Source organism: Nicotiana attenuata, chromosome 6 (assembly GCF_001879085.1).
Source record: "Nicotiana attenuata strain UT chromosome 6, NIATTr2, whole genome shotgun sequence".
Taxonomy (NCBI): domain Eukaryota; kingdom Viridiplantae; phylum Streptophyta; class Magnoliopsida; order Solanales; family Solanaceae; genus Nicotiana; species Nicotiana attenuata.
In genome coordinates, this window is record NC_031994.1 from 13,605,731 (window position 1) to 13,624,022 (window position 18,292).

Genomic DNA, 18,292 nt, shown 5'->3' on the forward strand with positions numbered 1-18,292 from the left:
CTTGAAAGCCTATTTTTCCTTAGAACAAAATTTTTGTTTTTTTGACTTGCCTTCTCTTTTGCAGTGCATTCACTTTTACAGTGACTAGTGTTACCACAGTCTGGACAAATCTTATTTTCAGGGAGTGTGAGGTACTTGCTTTTGGGATCCCACTTAGATGTATAGTTCCTAAAGCCAAGTCCTCTTCTGCTGCTACTATGATGTTCTTGTATCCATGAAAGTGTACTAGAGGACCTGTTCCATTTAAGGATAAACTGCTCTGATACCAATTGATGTTTAAAACTCCAATACCACACAAGAGGGAGGGTGATTTGTGTGTTACATGATTCTCATGTGCACTGGATTATCAAAGGACCTGTTCCATTTAAGGATAAACTGCTCTGATACCAATTGATGTTTAAAACTCCAATACCACACAAGAGGGAGGGTGATTTGTGTGTTACATGATTCTCATGTGCACTAGATTATCAAAGGACCTGGTTCTTCGATGAGTTCCTTACACTATAGTTACGGAATAAATAATGCAGAAAGTAAAGAACACAAGATTTTTTACGTGAAAAACACCAGGCTCGAAAGGTGAAAAAACCACGGCCTACTACCCAGTAGGATTTTTCCCAAACACTTCAGTACAACTCTGATCCAACAACAAAGTTTATCAACTCTTGCAAACCTAAGGATTACCTCTAACCCTTGTAGCAACCAGTCACATGTTATTGCGACTGCATCAAGTTAACTCTAACTTAAACAATACAACTAGAGTTCACAATCTCTTGCAAACCTAAGAATTAACTCTAACCCTTATAGCAACAAGCAACAGGCTGTTGCGACTACTTCAAGTTAACTCTAACTTGAAAGACACAACAAAGGTACCTAGTACAATTTGCTTCTTAAAAAGCTGAAAGGTACAACTCAAAACGCCCACTACACTTTGAACTAGAAATAAAGTAAGACACATAAAACTCTTTATGGGGCTGGTTCTTCAATCTGGTTCGTGTAGCTTTAGGATCGCACTCTTAAATCTCATAGGAATTGCTCACAAAATGCCTTGCTATTTTGCTCTCAATTCGTGCTTAACTTCTGTATGTGTGCATCACCTATAAAAGAGACACAACCGATATGTATAGAGTTCGTAAATAAAGATTAACTAGAGTTCTAATGCTTTACTCTTCATTGGTGGAAGAGTTTTAGTTATCTTCAACTTCTAACTCTTTCCTTATCTTGGATAGAGTTCTCTTCAAGTAAGGAGTCATGCTCCTTATCAAATATGCAACATTTTCGTTCAAAAAATATTATATAACCACTTATACTTATCCCTTTCACGTGCGTGCCTTTTGCTTGATTCTGTCTGTCACCTGTGTACATTGTCCATGCACATAATTCATGCATGTATTCCTTTGCCAATCATCAAAACCAAAATCGCTCAGGTCTAACATATTTGTTATCCTTTACCTCTTGACCAGTTCTCACCATGGAAGTGAGAGCCACGTGTTGCCATAGGAACTTTTTTTCGTTTGATATTTTTTAAAATAAAAAACTCTTTTGACCTTTTAGTTATTAATTTCTTGAATAAACTTTTTCCGGCTGAAATGTATTTAAGTATTAAATTACGTGGTTGGACATACATGACGAAATACAAGTAAACTAAACCTGAATATAGTAGTACGTATTTCCTAGTGGTCTAGGATCCCACTTTCCAATACAAATATTTTGCCCTACATGTTTAGTTGTTAAATAAGCCACTAGGAAAAAGTAGCCTAATTATGGTCTAAGTAGAGGAAAATAAATAACGCTTTTTTTTTTTTAAATTATATTTACAAGATGCATTACATGATGAAAGGATTAAAAGCAAAAGCACTAACAAGAGAAGAAAAAAATTATGCTACGTGGTAATCCGTTATTAATTAGAAAATACTTACATTAATTGTGTTTGTCAATTATTAACAAAAAAAAAAAAAGAAAAAAAAAATTCAAGTGAGGAGGTTAAGATTTAGTTGATCGGAAAGGTCTTTACTGTCAAGATAGAAAAAAGAAAGAAAAGAAAAGAGACAATCAAGCTGATATATCCATCGTACAAACAGCGGTATTCCTTCTGTTATCAAATGACCTATTTCCAAGTGAAGAATAATTAATGATGCCGCGCTCAATATTTATCTATCAAAAATTAAATTTAAATGTGAAACAATACGTTAGAAATATCCTTGAATAAGTGAAGAATTATGATTTTTCATACTCATGTTTCCTTTTCCATCTTTCTTCCCCGTTTGTTGTCCTTGTGTCAACCAAACTCTTAAGTGCCGTAAATTTGCCCTGGGGACATATTGAACGGGTCACTCAAAGTTGTGGAAATAAGGGGATGAGTAGTGACCATCACTTGCCTCTATGTGCCCTGTATAACGGAGGAGACGGATTTTTTGGATGCTAAGATGCAAAGTCGAGAGGGAAACAGCCCAGACTATATGCTAAGATCCCTAAGCAAGTCACGACTGATCTTGAATTGGCCAAAAAGCTTTCTATTCGAATGGAGTTCGACAATTGCATAAAGTTACCGTAAACAACAAAAGATGGAAAAGACGAGAAAATTGAAAATAATTAGCATAAAAATATATCCATCAAATACGCTGATCATGATTAATGCTTGCCGAATTGCCAGATGGATGAGATATCTTTCAGGAAACACTTCAATCTCTTCTGCATCACATCACAAAGTTACACAAACCTATTAGGAAATGCATGTTTTAATTAGCCAAACAAAGATCATTTGCTATTGGAATATATAGTTGTAGTACTCACACAAAAACTAGACGTTCCTTTCGCATTTGCTCCACTCATCTTTTTTCCTTTGGACCCTCTTTGATAGCATGACTCTTCGGCATCACAGGATTCTTCTCTTCCCATCTGTTCATACCTCCTCTCCTTGTTTTTTGGACGAAACAAACGGGAAAATGGCAATCCAATTCTTGTCCATCTACTTTTCTGTAACAAGTATGACTCATATTATAATTCTTGAGAATGGCAGACATAGACAAGACATAGCAGGGTCGACTAAATCCATTGTGTCTTGCTCGGACTATATATGTTTGTGCGACAAAAGAAGGGGATCACAAATAGCCGACTGGATTGGTTGTTTACATTTTCTACCGGTAAACATAGATTATACACTGATTATATACATATATTATATATGAACTATACAATGACAGATCTAGACAACTAGACAAGACATAGTAGCTTCCACAAAATCCATTGTGTCTTGCGCGGACTATGTATGGTTGTGAAAAAAAATTGGCACATGTATAGAAAACAGAATACAGTAACTCTAAATTCTGAATTCATCGCTGATAATTGATCATATTTAAAGACTAAATTGGGTGTTTACTAACTTTTCATGATAAATCAAAATGGGACTGTGAATTACATACCTTTTGCTTTTGTTTTGAATTATCGGACGTACATTGAGGGTATGTAGAATTGGCATGCCTTAACTCATGAGCATAGGCCAAGAGTTGGGCTCGATGATCGTATCCTCTTCGTCTTGCTGTTCTTTTCAATGGATGAGATCTATATTGTGAATCTATGGTTGATAAAAATTCAACATAAACACTGATGGTCACTCCTTTTTCTTCTATCCTCATTTCAAGATAACGATACATTACGTTCTAAGAAAAAAGATCGAGATATCAATCTCATCAAGATCATCAATCTCGTAAAATCCTCTCCGGCCGTGTTTTATCGCTCTTTTTTATGTTTTCATGAACTATATATTCAGCATTTCGCACGCGATATATCTACGTACGTCTACGTACAAGACAAGAAATTATAACTTGAACTATGGAGTAGGTGAAAACTACAACTTTATGCCTAATTATAACCACCAAACAACTCCACTAAGCTCCTTGTCAACTGACATGATGTAACATTATATGCCTACAAAGTCCAATGACAACTAAAATTGGTCGTTTCTATTGAGTCTTGACTGATGAAAAAAAAAAAGAATTTGTTTCTGATCTATCTATCCGGAGTATAGCTTAAAAACAAATAGGAAAAAGGTTACAAACTCTCGGTAAAAGTTACTACATAACAAAAATATTATTCACTCTTCACTTAGTCCTCCTTGGGACACGATTCAATAATGTTTTTATCCTTCAAAAATTTTCCATTTAATCAATCATCAATTCAATTTTTATCTGTACTTATCTAATTATTATTATTTCTAATTAGTTCAAGTACCCTTTTAAATTTGGGAGGTTAGGTCTATTTTCGTTCTTATAAAACACTAAAAAGATAATATTTTTTTTGATAATCGTGATGTCCAGACCAGTTTATATGCACTTTGATTAATTCCTGAGATACCTGCAACTTCCCACTAACAGTCAGGTACCTGGTAATAGTATTTTTAGTTTGCTAACAACAGGTGTTGTTTAACTAAAAAGATATTACAATTTTTTTAAATAAATCAATCAAAGAAATGATAGGGTAAATCTCAGTCACACATAATGAATTCCAGATCAATGAACTAGATGAAGAACAGGATATAAAGAGAAGAGAAGACAAACGATCTCATTGAATAAATCAATCAAAGGAAATCAGAGGGTAAATTTCAGTCACATATAATGAATTCCAGATCAATGAACTAGATGAAGAATAGGATATAAAGAGAAGAGAAGAAAAACAATCTCATTGAAACTTTCCAGTATTGTTCTCATTAATCGATAAAGGAGAACATGTTACATATCATATCAATCACCAAGGACTGCCTCGTTCCTCCTTCTCTTTGACAAAGTTATAGAGAGAGGTAGATGGAGAATTTGAGAGCCCTCTCGAGAGAGAGAGAGTCTTTTTTTCTATTTATAGTCATAGACCTCTCGATGTATACTGGACTCGATATTTTCCCATGCCTCCTCTGCCTCAGTCGTCCTTTGGGATCGTTCCTTCTCGTTTCGTCGTTTGAACGGGGCATTGGTCGGCCTGGCCGTTGTGGTCAGATTTTGACCAATACAGTTAGTCCCTCCGTCTGTCGGGGTCGTCCCCTGTCGGGCTCGGCAGACGGACCTTGATCATTATCAACCCGAGAAAAATTTAACTATTTTCCCTTCAGCTATGCCCCTTAGATTTGGACGAGATGGCGGCGCTCTTTCAATATTCCTGGACTGTTGCGACGGTGTCGGAACCGAAACATCGTTGAGCTGAATCGTTATTTCGTGGTTGCTGCCATTATATCACACGTTCCCAATGAATCGAAACGTTTCGCGTGTCACCGGGTTTGATTTCACCGGGTTTGATTGGCGACTCTTGGGTTTCGTGCTCAGGAGACCAATGTCTCTTATAAATAGGAGAAATACATCATTCGATCGACACATTCCTTTGCTTTTTGTTTGCAAGAAATCCTACGAATATACTTTTCTTCTTGGTTCTTCAAACTCTACTTGTCCCATGCGAGCCGAGAACTTAAATCCCTTTCTTTCATAGCCTCTTTTCTTTGTCAATTTTGCACAATGGTTGGTAGTTCTTCTCGCGTTGATCCCCCCCACCCCAATTCCAGCGCCGGAAAATGATACTCCGGCCACCGGAGGGGCAAAACTGGTGGAGGATGATGAGGTTCCATCGGTGGCCGAGATCTTGCCCCGCCTTGGGAGAGCGGGGACTGATTTCAGCGGTCGCGCCAGGGAGGAGCCAGAACCTGTCCCTTCAGTGATGAAGGAGGAGGATATTGCAGATTCGAAAACCCGGTGGGGAATTCCCAATTATGTCAAAATGCGGCCGGCGGTAGGGCACGACATCGTCCATTTTAATCGTTCTGGGTATTGTGTGTTCTACGCGTACCCCTTCCTTATTGGGTACACTCTTCCTCTCCCTCTCCTGGTGGTGGACTTCTGTCGCTTTTATGAGGTATGCCCTGCCCAAATCTCGCCATACATGTACAAACTGTTTCTGATGTTACTCAAGTTCGCAGAGCTCGCCGGCCGTGAGGTCACTTTGGGGCATATGCTCAACATCTTCGCCCCTTAGCATATTCGTGGTACGATGATCCACATGCGCCATCAGGGGTCGAAGAGCTTGGTGGTGAAGATGGACGACAGGGCTAACTGTCATTTCTATGAGAATAACTTCTACGTGCGGACCAAGCACCTCGTGGCGGATCCAACGGGGTTCCCCGAGAAATGGAACTTTGCGCGTAAGTTTGTATGTTGTTTTATTTTTAGTCGAAGGGATGCACGGCCATTTCTTGTCGTGATACTAAATCTTTGCCAATTTTTGCAGCCACGAGATTGCCTCATCCACCTGTCGAAAGTATCCGTGAGTGGGTGAGCGCTATTCTTCCTCATATGGTGGGGGTCCGCACGTGGGTGGCCTTCTATGACAAGTATGGGCGCAAGCCTCTTTCTGGTAAGATGTCATTCTGTTTGCCGTTTTTCTCCTTCCCCTCTTTGTGTTTAATTTATCACGTGCTGCTCATCGATGTCAGGGAGGGTACGGAGAGTGAGGGCTCCTCCGTTAGCTTTCCGGCAACCAGTCTCATCTACTCTTCCTATCGCAGTACCCACTGCCCGTCCTTCGTCGAGGGCTGCTTCAGTTGAGTCTGTGGTAGCGGTTACTCCTACTGAAGCCGCTTCTCAGACTAAAGTTTTGACTCGCGTTGCTCGCCCGAACGGTGAATCTCCGCCTACTGAGGACGAAGGGGAGCCGTCCAAAAGGCGGCGAGTGGAGTTCGAGACAACGCCCCCAACTGTGATTCATCTGGACAACTCTCCTTAAGCGGGATCTGGAGTGGGGGTTGATACGGCTCCCCCCGTAGGGACGGAGCCAGCCGTTGCATCTCCTCAATCAGAGATTCCACCGATTGTCGGTGATCAGCATCATGCCGCTACGGAGGGTCAGGTTACAGGGGCCGCCGTTGTGGTTTCGGACGTACCCTCGTCCTCTCTGCTCGGTCATACTTCCTCTCCAGCTGCTGACAGAGGAAAGGGAGTTGTGGTCGACGACTACGAGGCCGAGTCGGACCTCGACCCGGATGATGTTAGGATGTTTGAGGAGGGCATTACCCATTCGGTGGTTCATGCGGGAGGTCCGGCCCGCTTCCTTGAGATTCCTTCAGATGTCAACCTTCTGGGGGACCTGGAGGGTTTGGTGTCGCAGTTCGATATTCTGTGCTCTGAGGCCGAGAATACAGCCCTTCGGAACGTTCCTGATACTGATTTGATGGACGAGGTGGCCGCTATGGGCTTAAGAGTACGTTACATTCCCTGTTGCTTTTCTTTCATTTTTCTTGATGACGGGGTGCTAACCCATCTTCTCATTTTTCAGACGTATATGTTGGAGGTGGAGAGTATTCGCAGGGCCAAGATTTTCTTGAAGATGCTGGAGAAGTATCAGCGCTATCACGAGAAGTGCCGCGAGATGCATGAGCGGCTGAAGGCGAACCCTTGTGATCGGACTCTCGGCGAGGAGTTGGAGAAGAAGGACCAGGAATTGATGCAGGCTATTCGCAGCAAGAGTGCGCTTAAGGAGAAACTTCGTGCGAAGGATGAAGAGCTCGAGCTGGGCAAAGGAGTTGCTGCAGAGTGTGAATATTTCCAGGAGAAGCTGAGGTCAATGCAGTCTGAGATGGATCAGAACCTCCTCAGGGTCGAGGCAATGAGTGCGGAGTGGGTGGAAAAATTGGCCGAGATGGACATTGATGTTCTAAACGTCAATACCACACAAGAGGTGGGGTGATTTGTGTGGTACCCAATTTTCGCTCTAGAAGAACCAGGTTCTTCTAGGTGTTCTAACTACTACTATTTGCGGAATAATAAGTACATAAAATAAAGAACATAAAGATTTTTACGTGGAAAACAAAGGTGAAAAAACCACGACTTACTACTGTCGACGCCCCCTTTTTCTCGCGAAATCGGGTTTACGACATTTGGGAAGACAACTCTATTCCCATTTCGGAATTGGGTTTTTTGATTTGAAAAATCGCCACCTAATGATTAAGTGCATTAGGATACCACGAGTTTTGAGTTGGAAAACCAGAGTTCGGGTAAGGGCTAGAAATTATCTCGAGGGAAAGGTGTTAGGCACCCCTCAAGATCCACTAGTGTGGTTCCCGGACATGCTATGTTGTGACTTTAAATACAAACGAGCATACAAACAATTCCACATAAAGATTGCATGTAAGTATGTATAATGGTTGACAAGCATGTTTGACATTAAGATCTAGGTGGTCTCACAAATTGTTTAAAGGAATGTCCAAGTGCAGAAAATTAAACAAAGAAGTGAGTGAACATAAATTTTAAAAGAATAGTGCAGGAAGTTGAGGAAGAATTTGGTGACTGAAACGAAAGACAGAGTTTTATTGATAATAACAAAGTTATATAAAGGAAAGGGGTCCTAGGTTTGTAAAACACATGGATCATCCATACAACACCGGTAGCCAATCGTACACATGGTGTTATCGCGTGATTATCATCTCCATGTCTACCCTTCCCACCCCGTTAAGGTGTTAAGCGCGGAAGGGTATCGTTACCTACTGCATGCTATTACCCGTCCCACCTATCAGTCCCGGAGGCATTTGGGACTACTAATCCTAAAGGGAGGGAGCTTGGCTTTTCAGAGTTTTAAAAGGATAAAAATCTAGGGCAACAGTCAAAACACATAATGCAATAAAAGGTGAACAAGTAGCAATTAAGGGCTCAAACAGGCCTCCTCATTTTAAGAAACAAATTGTTTAGCATGTCTTACACATACATGATTTGGTCTGAATTAAATTAAAGCGTAGGATAGGTTGATTTACCACATATTTCCTAGATAGGGAGTCCGAATTAGTCCTACATAGATGTAGTTGTCGAAGACTGACATAGTTGATTAATTACTTAACCTTTTGCCTATGTGTTAAACGGGACCTATAGGCATGATATCTATTAATTCAGGGACGGAGGAATAAACTGATTGCAAAAAAAAAAAAGAATTGTTGGTTGTAAGCTCTGCGAGTGTTCAAACAAATTAACACTGATTTTAGACTTAGGAGCGAGTGGGCGATTCAGATTTAGTTGATAGCTCTTATATGCATGCTTTCTAGGCGTTACTGATTTTATCGCTGTTATTGTAATGCAGAGATCCTATGGGCAGGTCATCTATATGCAATTGGTTATTTTAAATCCTATAAGTAGATTTGCCTAGTGGCAGATGCATATGCAAAATGCAGGAAGTCCTATAGGCATATTATCTATATCATGTGCAGTGTATCAGCAACGATTTATAGGCATGGTATTTATACGAAATGCAGAAAACCTATGAGCATGGTATCTATGTGAGATGCAGAGGTTTGAAAGTAGTAAGTTCTACAAACATACCATCTATATGAGATGCCGAATTTTGAAAGTAAATACCCTAAAACATGGTATCTACATGAGATGCTGAATTTTGAAAGTAAATATCCCTAAAACATAGTATCTACATGAGATGCTGAATTTTTTAAAGTAAATATCCTAAAACATGGTATCTACCCCTTTGCATGCATTCAATCCCATCCCTTTCACTATACACCCCCAGTAGTTATTACAAAAAATTATTACAGACCAAATGGATCAGAGGAAAGAATAAAAACTACATCAGTGATTATATCTACATCTAATCAGCCTAATCCAGACTCAGAGTCTAATAATCTGAGATAAACCAACTTCCACGATCGGATTTTCCAAAGCCTTCTCTTATTTGGGATGTGTCAAAGTTCCAGTCAAGAGTTCCAGGCAATGCTCACACCCCAAATATCATTGCAGAAATCAGATTATAGTGCAGTGTGGAAGGGCCAGCCCTCAAATGTCCTAGTTCAGAGGGAATTCAAGGTCCCAAGGAAAGGCTCATAGGAGGGGGGCAGAACTTAGAGACTAGGAGTGAGTGTAAGTGCAATTGAAGGGAATTAGGGAAGGGGGCCATGGCAGGCTGGTGGTCATGCCCAGCAATTGGGATGCTGGCACACCCCTGACCAGCCTGTCAGCCTTAGAATTGGGGAGTTAAGACCTTATTGAAGGTCAGGTTCAGCCTTGGACAACAATTAGGATGCTGCCAGGCCATACCTTAACTCAGCACACATAGGGGAATGGGGTATGGGAGCATTTGTTCATACTAGCAGCAAGAAGCAAAGAAAGAGCAGACAAAAGCATGTAGGTACTTCAAAATTAACTCTGTAGAGGATTGAAAGCAGGCATGGATACAGGGACTGTAAACAAACACATTAGAAAGATACTGAAATTAATTTTAGGACATACCAGTTCAAAGAAGAAAGTAAGGAGAAACAGTAGCCGTATGAATGCCAAAGTGCAGTCAAGAAGCCAGAGTATAAGTTTAGAAGAGAGTTATGATTTTTGTGTGCTTAATCGTGTGTGGAGGATTATTCCCATCGTGTGTGCTTTTGTGTTAAAGAGTCATGTATTTATAGTGCAGAAAAGAAGCAGAAATAGGTAAGAAAATAGTTTGAAAATCAATCACACAAGGTTTCCCTTTAATTAAGGGATTCTGATTTCAAACAGGCGAAGTAAATAAGGATAGAGGTTAATTAAACACTTCTCAAAGTAGTTCAAGAAGGGTAAATACATACTAGTTATTTAAGGAAAGGGTTTGACAGTACACGGTTGTGCAAATTAAGGAAAGAAAATCAATTGACAACCAAGCAATCATGAATCGAAACTTTTGCATGAATGAACCAAGTCAGAAAAAAGGTAAAGAGAGGCTCTTAATTAAAAAGAAGCAGTAACAATCAATTAACCCCAAAAAAAGGATTCTGATTCAATCACAAGTTGGAAAGCCTTTTGAAGAAAGGTTCGTCACATATAAAAACATGCAGACACGTTTAAACATTGAAAGAACTATCATGCTATCCAGAAAATACTAGAAGAGTCCAGAGTCATACACAAAAGGGTTCGAACTCAATACATGGATCCAAAGTGAGTTTGAGAGAGTCTAAGGCTCAAACAGAACCCTGGTCTAAACACACAAGACCAAACTCGCCAAAACCCCGAAATCCTAGGGTTTTAACTTTAATCAGATGCAAAGAAGAAAAAAATGAGAGAACAAGCAAATACAGTAGAAAGTTCAAAGTAAACAGAGTAAGGAACTTAATTCGAAACATAATGAGAGCAAAATAAACAGTAGAGGAGAACATGTTTAAGCAGGTATTCTAGAGAAACTTAAAAGGTGAAAAAAAGATAATAAGAACACTTAATGAACACAGTAGGAAAATACAGTAGGCGAGATCATAGTGGAAGGCAAATAGTCGAACATAGTGGGAAAGCATGTGAAAACATAGCAAAGAAACATGGTAGAAGGAAGAACAAAATATAGCAAACATAGTAGAAGAACATGTGTAAAAAAAAAGAACATAAGAACATAGTAGAGACAAACATACACAAAGAAAGGGAAAAGAAAAGTCGGAAAAACACTTAAGCATTTTTCAGAAATCCTAAATCAGAAAGAAGTGACTTTGAAAGTAAAAAAAAAATTAAAAGAAAAGTTGGGGAAATCCTTCAAGAACTCAAAATAGAGCATGAATAAACAGATCTGAGGAGAATCGGAGAAAAACCTCGAACAGCTAGGGTTTCAGGTGAACCCTAGAATGAGAAAGGCTTGGAAAAAGTCCGATCTAAGTCAGATAAGGCTGGACACAGGCTCAAGAGGCTAAGATATGCCGGAGCCAGGCCGGAGATGGTCGGAAATCTCAAGTCGGCGGAGATCTGAGTGGAGACCTTTGAGGTCTAGCCTCAAACCTTCGAGTACCAGGCATATAGGAGAAATGGGGGGTGAGTATGAGGTTTCCATGGCCTGAAAAGCCATGGATTCCGGCGAGAATCGAAAGGATTAGGGTTAGTTTGGGTGGCGGCGACTAGGGTTTGCAGAGAGAATGGGAGAGGAAGGGGATTCGAGGGCGGGTAGAGGGAAATGAATTTAGGGTTTGGGTGTTAGTAGATTAAAAATGGAAAGGGTGCGTGTGAGCCAAAAGATCAACGGCTATGATTAAAATAGAATCCGGTCGGGTGCTTTAAACGGGTTAGGGGATTGGGCTGGACTGGTCCGGAATTGGGTCAATTAAGGGGATTAATGTGGCAATAATTGAAATGCAGATGGGCTATATATTAAATAGCCAATTTTCCCTTTTTAATTTATAAAAATAGCAATAATGATTTTCAAAGTAAATTAAAAACACTGAGCCAACAAATACCATATGAATATTAATCTCAAAATACTGGAAATAATTTTATAATTATAAAATGCCATTAATCGTAAAATAGGCTATAATTGCAAGTACATGCAATTTAGCTTTAAAAATGCTAAATAAATTTGTAAAAATATACAAAAATCACCTTAATTATATTGTGGTATAAATATGAGGATGGAAATAAATTACTCACCAAAATAATAGTTTTGGGAATAATTATTGGATTTTGTACTGCTAAAACAAATAATAAAATGATTTTAAAAAGCTTTAAAAATTAGAAAAAATGTCAAAACTCTTGGGCATACTTATATATGCATGTACATGCTATTATGAGAATATTTTGAGTATAAAAATAGATAGGGAAAATGTGGGTATCAACAACTACTCTGTAGGATTTTTCCAAACTTCCACTAATATCACTGAGCCAAAACAACATTTACAAAAACTCTTTGTAAACCTAAGGGTTAACTCTAATCCCATTGTAGCACACAGCCTCAACTGTTGCGACAACTTTAAGTTAGCTTATAACTTGAACACTCTAAGTACCTAATACAATTGCACCTGTGAAAGCTGAAAGGTACAATTTTAAACCACCTACTACAATTGAACTAAAATAAAAGAAAGACATAATGGAATTGGTTCTTCTATCTTGTTCAAGTAGCTTCATAAGTGCACACTCAATTCTCACATAAATTGCTTGCAAAATCGCCTTGCTCTTTTGCTCTCAATTTAGTTTAACTTCTGCGTATGTGCAATACCTGTAAAAGAGAACAATCACTGTCTTTTAATAGGTTAGTAATCAGAGTTTGATTGGGACTCAATTGCTGATCTTCTATCGTAGTTGAGTCCTTGAAGGTCTCAAACTCCAACACTATCTTTATCCGGATTGTGTTCTCTTCATATAAGGAGACTTTCTCCCCTTATCCAATATGCAACCTTTTCGATCAGATCAAGAGATATTGCTGCTTGATCAGTAGGACTTATCTCCTCCACGTGCATCTCACATGTATAGGTTGATCATGACTGTGCTTCACACGATGGACCTGGTCCATGACTGAGTTCTTTTTTCATTCTTCAAAACATCACCTGTTCTTGGGCCAACAAATTCCCCATTTTTTGATGATGACAAACTCTGTGTGTTTTGCTGATTCGAAACCTGTAAGAACTCTGCTTAACCATCAACACTAAACTTAGAAAATTCACTAATCATCAAGGACCAGGTTAATTAGGTTATAAACATCACTGTTCAAAGTCTAAACATCACTTGTTTAAAGCACAACCTTTTTCCCCCTTTTGGCATCTTGGAAAAGTTGCATAAAAAAATGTGAGATAACCAGATTTTAAAGCTTACTCATGACCACTGGGGCTACTTCAAATGCAAACATGGATTAATCATCATAGATCAAGCTAAGAATTTTAACCATCAAAGAAATATAAACAAACAGTTAGAGAAAAAGGCAGTGAATTTCATTGATGATTGATAAGATTCTACCACAGAGCATAAGAAGAAATAAAAATATTAAAAACATGAGCAAAAGAAACAAAAAGTCCCAAATTGGGTCACTGGTTGATCTACACTAGGCTAGGATTTAAGGCTTGGAAGAGGTAGGGGCTGGGTTATTTGCTTGGAGAATTTTCATCATGTCTTGAAGAATTCCGTCATTCTTCTCCTTTTCCCTTGCAGGTTCACTTCTGAGAACATCTCTATCATATTGTACCTCAACCAATCGTGTCTTCAGCCTTGCTATCTCATCATCCTTTGCCTCACTCTCCTGTAATAGAGCTCTGACCTTGCTATTGATAGGTGTCCTATTAGCTGAACCAGGTTCATTGGGAATGGGATTGACCTTATAATCGCAAGCAAGCAGAGTATTAACCCCACTTCTTCATAGGAACCTTAAAATGTGCAAGCACAGTTGTGAGAATAAAGCTATAGGGAATGGTATGAGTCTTGAAGCCATTTATAACCGTATCAGTAGGTCTGCAAGAGTTTCCTATTTAGATGGAACAGGTTCATCTATATTTTTTCCCAAATTGAACCAACCCCTCATCAGCTTCGCCAGACCCACATCCCCCTATTTTGCTCATACTTTCTTCTATTTCAGTAAATTCCTCTCCCCAAACAACCATTGCACCAGTTTCTTTTGTTAGACCAACAGGAGTGGGTGAAGAATCAACCACTCTTGTACCATTTCCCCTCACAGTACTCCTAGCACCCTTGCTCTCTTTTTCGTTTCCCTTTTTATTTTTACCACCAACTTCTCCAGATTCTTTAGTCTCAACACCTACTATAGATCCTACCAGCACAAATCTATTCTCCAAATTTGCAGCAACTTCAGAAATTGTCTCAGGAGTAACTTTAGAATCAGAAGATACCTGTTCAATTTCGGAAGACCTACTTTCTTCCCCCTTAGTAGCAGACTTAAATGAATCTTCAGATTTCTAGGATTCTTCTTCCCTACCTGCTTTCAATTGCTTGTTTATTTTCTTGATCTACAAGCCATCATCTTTACTATACTTTTCTTAGAGATTGGTGTGGTTGAAGCAGTGGTAGAAGGTGTGGAAGTGGTTTCCTGTGGTGGTGATGAAGGATTTTCAGAGGTGTTGGACATATCTGGGCTAGGGTATGGAAGAGAAGAGAATTAGATTGTGTTTGGAAGATGAAAGAAGAATGAGAGTTTTTTGACAGCTTGAGAGATAGGAAGTAAGGAATACACTAAAGCTGATCAATATACAGGGGAATAATTGATAGGGTAACTACAGCATTTCAAACTCTTCGAAGTTTAATTAAACTGAAATTCAGTTTTGAACAGACGTTAGAGTGTATCCCTAGAATCTAGATACTTCCATTCGGTTGGGACTCTTTTGAATGGGACTGGTTAACTTTTAACAGATAAGTCCAAAAGGAGTTTGGTATTTGGTAGGACTCTGCTCATGGGCTACCAAAAAGCAAAATTCAGTGGCCTTATCTACTGCTGATGTTGAGTATGTTGTTGCTGCTTCATACCTGAGTAACTCAGGTATGACACGCTGATTATACATGAACCAAGGAAGTGTGTCATACCTGAGTTGCTTTTCCTATCCACAAGGAAACCTGCATAATCAGCGTCAGCATATCCCACTAGGTTAAAATTACTACCTTTTGGATACAAAAGGCAAAGGTCAGTGGTGCCTTTCAAGTATCTCAATATTCTCTTGACAGCAGTCAAGTGGGACTTCTTTGGATTTGCTTGAAATCGAGCACAAAGACCTATACTGAAAACAATATTAGGTCTGCTAGTAGTAAGATACAAAGGAGAACCAATCATTCCCCTATACAACTTCTGATCAACAGATGTACCAGGTTCATCTATATCCAATTTCGTGGGTTGCAATAGGAGTGTCAATTTCTTTGGATGTTCCTTCCTGGTTTTGTTACTGAGGAATATGTTCATGGACAGGTTCCCTCGAGCTTTGAGTATCAGTTCCTCTCTAGTTAGTTCCCCCTGTCATGTTGCCATGGGTGGAAGGACCTGTTCCATCACCTGTTCCTTCCTGTGATGCATCTTTAGGCTGGACTGTGGTTTCACCATTTGAATTTTTTATCAGCCCAATATCTTCATTATCTTGTTCCTGCCTCAAAAAGAATTTTAGTTTTTAAAAAAAAATAACATATAACTTTTTTCTACACACATAGTTCTTTTGCTGTATATCTTATAAGTTTACTATGTGAAGAATATCCCAAGAATACTCCCTCATCACTTCTGGGATCATACTTACCTAGGGAGTCTTTGCCATTATTGTGCACAAAGCACTTGCATCTAAATGCCCTAAGATGGGATATATTTAGCTTTATCCCTTTAAGTGACTCATAGGGAATCTTCTTAACAAGAGGTCTAGTCATGCAACTATTTATGATGTAGCATGCAAAAATTCAGCAAACTTAGCATTTTCAAATTCAGTTCCATAAACAGACCTAATTGATGCAAGTTGATTACCTAGTTGTTTCTGAGTTTTTCTAACAAAAGAAGTAAACATGTCAAATGTTTCAACTTTGATGTTAAAAGCAATGTCCAAGTAAACCTAGAGTAATCATCAACAAGCACCATCACATATCTTTTACCACCTCTGCTTAATGTTCTCATTGGACCACAGAGATCCATATGGACCGGTTTCATCGTTCTGGTGGTGCTTACCACTTTCGTGCATTTAAAAGAGGATCTTACCTGCTTCCCCCTTGCACAAGCCTCACAAACATTGTCTTCCTTGAACTTGATGTTAGGTAGCCCTATCACCAGATCCTTGGAGACTAATTTGTTGAGTTGACTCAGACTTGCATGTCCAAGTCTTTGTGCCAAAGGAGGGGATCATTGTCCAACACACTTAAGCAAGTGAGTTCATTTTCTGAAAGTGTGGACAAATCTACAATGTATGTATTGTTTACTATTTTTTCCTGCAAAACAATCTTGTCAGTGGTAATATTAATCACAAAATATTCGGTAGAGGTGAATGCTACCAATTTACCTTTATCACATAATTGTGATACACTGATTAGACTGTACTTTAGGCCATCTATCAAGTAGACATTCTCAATAGAGTGAGAATCAGTCTTACCTACCTTTCCAACCCCAATGATCTCACCTTTCTTTCCATTTCTAAAGGAGACATTACCTCCTTTGAGGTCCTCAAGTGAAAGGAACCGGTTCTTGCTTCCTCTCATATGCTTTGAATAGCCACTATCCATGTACCATATTTGGCTGCTCCCCTTCACTTGGACCCGCAAAAGGAAATCAGGGGTTAGTCTTAGGAACCCAAACTAGTTTGTGTCCCTTTCTATAGGCAAAAGGATGAACCAGATTCTTTTTAGCCCAACCTGGCAGTCTATTTTTCCCTTGAACAAATTCTTTATTCTTTTGACTAGCCTTTTCTTTTGCAATACTCACTTTTGTAGTGACCAATTTTACCACAGTGTGTGCAAATTATGTTCTCAGGAAGCGTGAGGTACTTGCTTTTGGGATCCTACTTAGGTGTAGAGGTCCCGTAGCCAAGTCCTCTCTTATTGCTACTATGGTGTTCATGTAGCCATGAAAGTGCATCAGAGGACATATTCCATTTACAAGTTCTTCTAGCTCGTGCTTAACCTTGTTTAGATCCTCCTTAAGGACTCTTATCTACTCATCTCTTTTGTACAACTCATCTTTCATTTTTCCTACATTTTCTTCTAAAGTGAGTTGTGTGTGATCAACTTTCTTTTTACCAGTTCCTAATTTCAATTTTAAATTTTCAGATCTAAGCTCTAGGACAGTGGAGTCAAGTTCATGAACCTTGTTCTTTAACTCAGCATTTTTACTTTCACTTTCACTAGCCCTAAGTTCCATTGCACTTAGCTTTCAATGAAATCTAGGAGTAACTCAGATAGCCTTTCGTTAGACAAAAATTGAATCTTGTCTTTGAGATGAATTATACTTACCTCAGATTCCTCATCGAATTCTCCAATTGCCATAAGTGCTTGTTCATCTCCATCTTCATCCTCTAAGTCCTCATCTGAGTTTTCTCCCCAGGCAGCAACCATAGCCTTTGTTGCTCCTTTATTCTTCTTGGGTTGAACATGTTCCTTCTTCCTGTTCCTTCGTTCAGCTCTTTCCTTCTTCCATTCAATTTCCCATCGAGGGTAGTTTTTGATGTGGTGATCAGTCTTCCCACACTTGTAACACCCCTCATTGGTTTGTTTTTCAGGAACCATTGGTTTGATGTAGCTTCCACTTCTTGAAGGACCCTTTCCTCTCATTAGGTACTTCTTGAAGTCCTTTGTGATCATGGTCATTTCATCCTCCTCTAGATCAGCACCTTCAGTGATTCTGAATGCCAGGCTCCTTTCTTTCTTGGGTGCATCCATCTTCATGGTTTGCCTTCTAAGTTCATAGGCTGTGAGATTTCCAATTAGCTCATCCAACTTAAGAGTGGCAATGTTCTTTGATTCCTGAATAACAGTGATTTTGCTTTCCCAAGAGACTGGCATAACCCTTGTCAAAATCTTCTAAACTTTGTCTTCTTCAAGAATAACCCTTCCAAGAGACTTAAGTTCATTTGTCAGTGTGGTGAACCTTGTATACATCTCTTGGA

General features: G+C 39.2%; 1 protein-coding gene across 2 annotated transcripts; it reads right to left on the reverse strand.

Moving 5' to 3' along the window:
- LOC109228181 lies at positions 2,061–3,825 on the reverse strand. Of its 2 annotated transcripts, none has more exons than XM_019393354.1 (3): positions 3,420–3,825; positions 2,791–2,973; positions 2,061–2,716 (listed from the first exon to the last, which is right to left on the reverse strand). In XM_019393354.1, the coding sequence occupies exons 1-3, from the start codon at positions 3,648–3,650 to the stop codon at positions 2,699–2,701; spliced, it is 432 nt and encodes a 143-aa protein (XP_019248899.1). In that variant the 5' UTR covers positions 3,651–3,825; the 3' UTR covers positions 2,061–2,698. The 2 variants fall into 2 exon arrangements, with proteins under 2 accessions (XP_019248899.1, XP_019248898.1); XM_019393353.1 differs by having other exon boundaries at positions 2,061–2,688; positions 3,420–3,821.